The sequence below is a fragment of the Sinocyclocheilus rhinocerous genome, unplaced genomic scaffold (genome assembly GCF_001515625.1).
Source record: "Sinocyclocheilus rhinocerous isolate Xijiao unplaced genomic scaffold, SAMN03320098_v1.1 scaffold1635, whole genome shotgun sequence".
Classification (NCBI taxonomy): domain Eukaryota; kingdom Metazoa; phylum Chordata; class Actinopteri; order Cypriniformes; family Cyprinidae; genus Sinocyclocheilus; species Sinocyclocheilus rhinocerous.
The window spans coordinates 1,157,605-1,163,747 of NW_015627629.1; the positions used below are offsets into that span (position 1 = coordinate 1,157,605).

Sequence of the window (6,143 nt, forward strand, 5' to 3'; positions counted from 1 at the left end):
CTTCAGAAACCCTCTACCTTCCCCAGCTCCACCTGTATAGATCTGCTACGAGGTGATTCATGTACGTTATATGGGGGTTATTTCATGTGTTATATTTGCAGCAGCAATATTTCTTACATGCTCACAGCAGCATGTTGTGGATGTATTGGCAGTAGCAAGTCTCGGTACTTGCTCTGCCGCAGCAGCAGCAGCGTAGCAGATCTATTCCACCAAGACCAAATACATTTACATTGTCAAGTACATTACCATGCCAATCCCTCCGAGAGTTGTCATGACAGAAATATATTTTAGTTTAAAAGCCCTTTAGAATTACATACTTAATCGAGCTGTATAAAATAAATTGAGCTTTGTGAAAATGTTCTGTATCTTTTTCATGATATCAGTAATGGGGACACACATAAACACAGATAGAACAAATTCCTGAGAATGACCCTATTCTCAAATAGCAGATATTATTATTTAGCACATAATACTTTTTTAAAGAAAGTATTATATCCAAAGTAACTGTGTTATACTCTTCCAACACTTTCACACGTACTTTATTTTTGCCAGTAAGGTCTCTCAATGTAATTTGTGTATTCCTGTTAAGGCTTCATGGTTCCTATGAGGCTCTTAAAGGAGGAAACACTGCTGAGGGGATGGAGGACTTCACCGGTGGAGTGACTGAATTCTATGAGATGAAGCAGGCCCCTAAAGAGCTGTATAAGATCATGAAGAAAGCTCTGGAGAGAGGCTCCCTCATGGGCTGCTCCATTGATGTGAGTCAAGCAGAAGAAGGAAGCTTAAAATCCTCTATTTTGAAACACCATTTATATATATATATATATTAATAAAAACGATGATATCTTTTGGTCCAAATCGTAGTATTCTACCATAAAGCAATTGAATTTTTACCCACAGTCCCTGGTTCCAGCCCGCTTTGCAACTCGTACTACAACAGGACTTGTGACGGGTCATGCCTACTCTGTTACTGCTGTAGAGGAGGTAAACGTTCTGTTATTTGGTACTTTTAAGATTATTTCTTCCAAAATAGTCCTGTTTCTAACTTTTGAGAGTGTCTGATGATATTTGTGATGTTTTGTGTCTGCAGTGTAAACAGTCCCAACAGAAGGAGTCTAAAGTTCGTTTGGTGCGTCTGCGTAACCCTTGGGGTCAGGTAGAATGGAATGGACCTTGGAGCGATAAGTGAGTATCTGCTTATTCCTGAATTTAAACCTGTTTAGCCTATTGCATCATATTTGATATGCATATTTCCAAGACCCCTTAATTATCAGCATGTTCAAAACTTTGCACACAATCTACTGCATGCATTCTGACAACTAATTGAAGGAAAACGTTTTGCTAAAAAAAGTTTATACTTTTTAAAGGCCTTTTAGTATAATTGTAAAAATGTCCACCATCAGGTCATGGTACATGTGTCTTTTTTTCTGTGAAATCTTTATAAAGATTTATAAAGCAAGTGTAAGAATACACGTAGGCTTCTGAGGAATGTTTATTTGTATTTCTCTCAATAATCATTGTACTGAATTGCATTGCATGTTTTGCCTCCCACAATAAAAACTACAGAGCTTTGGTTATAAAGACATATTATTGGGAGATATAGAGTGACAACTGATATTTATATGCATTTTATCTAAGTAGTCTGCTTTAATGCTTTAATAATTTACATTACAGACTAACAGAATTTCATCCTACTTTTTGGCTATACTGAATAAATATCAGCAACTAAAATTGCATTGTAAATTCTTTTTTTTTTTTTTACTTGAGTATGAGCTCCATATTTTCTTATATCATACTATAATGAGCCATAAAAGCCTAATGTATTAAATATGATACTCAACAAAGGACTTATATGCTATTTTATTTTTAGATTTTATCTTTTTTTTTTCTAAAGGTTGAATAAACTTAAAATTTTAAAAAAGCGTATGCCAGTCTTTACAGGGTTAAAAAGTAGATGTTAGTATTCAATTATTACAATCATTTCTTTTCTTTTCTTACTGCAGTTCAAAAGAGTGGGAAAACCTCTCTAAAGGAGAAAAAGAGAAACTTCAGCATCAGAATGCTGAAGATGGAGAATTCTGGTGAGTTAAAGCATTCAAGCAAACATTTCCTTATGATGAAGGTATTCACATAGAGAAAGTTTTAACTTTGGTCATCAACCTGTAGGATGTCATTTGAGGATTTTAAGAAAAATTACACCAAAATTGAGATTTGCAACATGACCCCCGATGCTCTGGAGGACGATAAGTTACACAAATGGACCGTGTCTGTTAATGAGGGACACTGGGTAAGAGGATGCTCTGCTGGAGGATGCAGGAATTATCCAGGTAGGTGTTATTTTAATTAATTGAAACTGGAATAAAAAAAAAAAAATGAAATAAATAGCTAATCATTTATTTTATATTTTAATTATATAAATTTTACATTTAATTTATATAGCAACTTTCATGCACCTAAAAGTGCTCCACAGGTTAAAAATATGAAAAAAAAAAAACATGAAGTCTCACAAAAAACAATGGCTTTAATATTATATGCGTGGTCTCCTATAGAAACGTTCTAGACAAATCCACAATACCGCCTGCGTCTCTTGGAGGAAGATGATGACCCGGAGGATGATGAAGAGGCTTGCACTTTTGTTGTTGCTCTAATGCAGAAAAACAGGCGTAGAGAACGCAAGTTGGGTGCTAATCTCTTCACTATTGGATTTTCCATCTATGAGGTATCAATCACCATATTTAGCCTTCAAAAAGATAATATACATAATGCATTTTTATTCTGTCATTACCAGCGAGAAATTATGAAAATAGCAGCATTCATCACAAATAATGATAAATATCAGGTTGATAATGTATCTAACACTCTTTTAACTTTTTCCATTTGTCCATAGGTTCCAAAGGAGGTATGAAGACAATGAATGTTTGGACTCGAGGCTTGTGGATATCATGCTGTTCATACAATGCTATCTCTTTAGCATTCCAAGTTCCTTTGTGCTTTTATAGGCATTTAACCTGTGTTTTATAGATAGAATATAAACTACTTAGTCACTGATCAAATTCCTTTTTTGCTGTTGTGTTTTTTGTTTTTTTGTGTGTCTGTCTGTCAGATGCACGGAAACAAGCAGCACATGCAGAAGGAGTTCTTCATGTCTAGCACCTTTAAGGCTCGTTCCAGGGCCTACATTAACCTGCGTGAGGTGACCCAGCGTTTCCGTCTGAGCCCTGGAGAGTATGTCATCGTTCCCTCCACCTACGAGCCCCACCAGGAAGGCGAGTTCATCCTCCGCGTCTTCTCTGAAAAGAGAAATACCTCTGAGTGAGTGAGAGCAGAAGGGATGGTAGGGGTGTTTGTTTTTTTAATTGTACAATGTCTGAGTACATTTTTCCTCACACAGCAAAAAAGATGCATTTTCTTAATCAGTATTTTTGTCTTGTTTTCACAAAATATATCTAAACATCCTTAAACAGGATGTTTATATGAGAAACAAAATAAAAAAAGAAACTAAAAATATGATTTTCTCTGAAAATGTAACGTTATCTTTCATATTTTGTATTCTTAAGTGAAATCGAAATTTTTTACTGGAAAATAAAACAATGCTGGTTAAGGGGCAGTTCACACAGAATGCGTTTTTGGATTCCACTGTGCTGCTTTTTCATTGTTTTTGAGCTAAAAAAAAAACAAAAAGTGCAATACGGTTGAGTTTGATCGTTTGCTCTCCCGTCTCGTGTCTTATGTAAGTTAGCATCTCACACATGACACTTTTTAAAAATGTGGCACTCAGATAAATTCCAAAAACGAATTCTGTGTAAATGATGCCTAAAAACGTATTTTTGTAATATGAGGAAAAAATTTATGTATGTATGCACATGCACATGACATGCAGGGGCGAGAAAAATAGTCTTGTGGCATGAGTTCCTTCCCATGTTGTACTAAGTAATTTCCTTGTTTTAGTAAGGGATCATGTACATCCAGCCGGTTGTTATCTCAGAATAAACCCCGACGCGAAGCGGCTACTTGCCACATAAGTAAATAATTAGACGCGAAATATTGATTTGAGTTGAAATATTTGAACGCAAAGCTTCCGTGAAGACAGCAGTTGCGAGCGAGCGGCAAATTCAAACTAGACGGACATTTAAGGGAAACGGTGCAGTCAAACCACTTATTACACAACATTTCACCACAAAAATAATTAAGGCAATAAAAGAATTAAGACGAAAATGTTTTAAACCCTTACCAGTTTGTTAGTTCTCTTATAATCCATCACAGCGTACAAAATAATCGTAGCAAAATGGCAGCAGCTGCGTTTGTATGTAACGAGAGCGAGTCCGCGATACCAGGATGACATAATTAAATAATTGTACACCATTTTGAATCGAGTTTTAATATTTTATTAGCTAAACAAACGCAAAGCTTCCACCAAGAAAAAATAGTTCAAGCAAGAGTACAGCGCTTTAGTTAACGAATTTTGGAAACAAATTAGTACTGCAAAATCTTTTTTCCCACATGTCATGTGTAACTCTGTAACACTGATCTGACATCCTAATTTTTCTGGTGTTTGCCTTTTGTAGTTGTTTGTAAGTATTTTGTTACGTTAAATCATGTCTTAGCTGAAGAACTTCTGAAACACCTGGCTTAAAAAGCAGCTGTTACAGAAGTTGATACTCATGTCAGTGGGTTATAATGGCTGCAAAAGGGCACATTAAATGGGCGTTATTTTATGTACAAAGAAGCATGGTTACATTATCACATGAATACCAAGCTAACTTCATTGTTACCTGATTGAGTTCTCTATACAGAGGGGATGGAAACAATTGGGAAAAGGGGTGGAAAAACACAAGGACAAAAATTTTAATGACAATTTGATTTGTAGAGCTGGAAGAAATCGGCCCCAGTTCGAGGCTGTAATGGAATCTTTTTTAGGACAAGTGGCAGCACATTTTGGGACCCTCCGGTAAACATTTCCTTTCAGTTCTGACCCACTGTGAAGCACAATTTAACTTCGGCTACAAGGAAGACATGGACACACAAAGGACTGCCGATGTTCTCCAAGGAATACTGATGATGCTGATGGAAGACAAGGAGTCAGAGTATTTTAGCAAGGATCATGTCAAAAATTATTTCCAGTTTCCTGATGTGATTTAAATGTGTATTAACCACTGGCCCTGTGATAGTCATTGTAACCATAAATCAAACTTATCAACTTTTTTTTTTGTAATCATACAGAGAATACATTTTTAATGATACATTTAAGTAATCATACTTTAAGGATTACTCGCATATGGTAAGTCTGAGTAATTCCTACTCTGTTATCCTACTCATGGCTGATGTAAGCAGAATAACAATTGATCATCTGGCCATCAAAAGTGGCTCAAAAGACAGAAAAGACATACTGAAAAATAAGCTCAAATATGAACGAAACCCTACATGATAAAACGGCTCCCCGAAAGCTCTTTGATGACCTGTGCTGTTTACTGTGGTGACCAGTGTTTGTTGGTTTCTTCTCAGGGAGATAGAGAACAGGATTGAAGCTGATCATACAGTGGTAAGTACTTGATCATCTAAAAGCATTTGAAATTTGAGTTCAACTAAGACATGCCTTTATTACGATTAGTACCAAACTACTAACCCTAAGTTTCGAACTCTACTGCAAGTTTTGAAGACAGATGTACAACAACATCTAATGCAAATGGTAGTAAAATCCCATAGATTGATAAAAGGAGGGATTCGGCCATATCTAGAAATGAGGAGCCGGATTCACGAAACGTTCTTAACCTCCAACATCTTACTTAAATCCCCAGAAGTAAGATGCTTAATTAATTTATTGGGTTGTTTCAAATATTAAGCATTAGAACATAAAACTAGGGTTAAATATAACCCAGCGCTGGGTTAAAAAGGGACAAACCCAGCTATTGTGTTGTTTTAACCCAGCTATTGTGTTGTTTTCAAAACATCCCAACCGCTGGGTCAAAACATCCTAACCGCTGGGTCAAAACAACCGAACCGCTGGGTCAAAACAACCCAATAGCTGGGTCAAAACAACCCAATAGCTGAGTCAAAACAACCCAATAGCTGAGTCAAAACAACCCAACCGCTGGGTCAAAACAACCCAATAGCTGGGTCAAAACAACCCAATAGCTGGGTTTGTC

General features: G+C 36.3%; 1 protein-coding gene across 1 annotated transcript in view; it reads left to right on the forward strand.

The window, feature by feature from the left end:
• Nucleotides 1-6,143, forward strand: part of LOC107732302 (calpain-3-like) — a 17,451-nt gene that overhangs the window by 4,709 nt on the left and 6,599 nt on the right. The window contains 9 exon segments of the mRNA XM_016543587.1: nucleotides 590-758; nucleotides 901-984; nucleotides 1,091-1,185; nucleotides 2,004-2,081; nucleotides 2,167-2,327; nucleotides 2,550-2,719; nucleotides 2,888-2,899; nucleotides 3,104-3,312; nucleotides 5,503-5,539. Coding sequence (XP_016399073.1) covers nucleotides 590-758; nucleotides 901-984; nucleotides 1,091-1,185; nucleotides 2,004-2,081; nucleotides 2,167-2,327; nucleotides 2,550-2,719; nucleotides 2,888-2,899; nucleotides 3,104-3,312; nucleotides 5,503-5,539 — 1,015 coding nt within the window.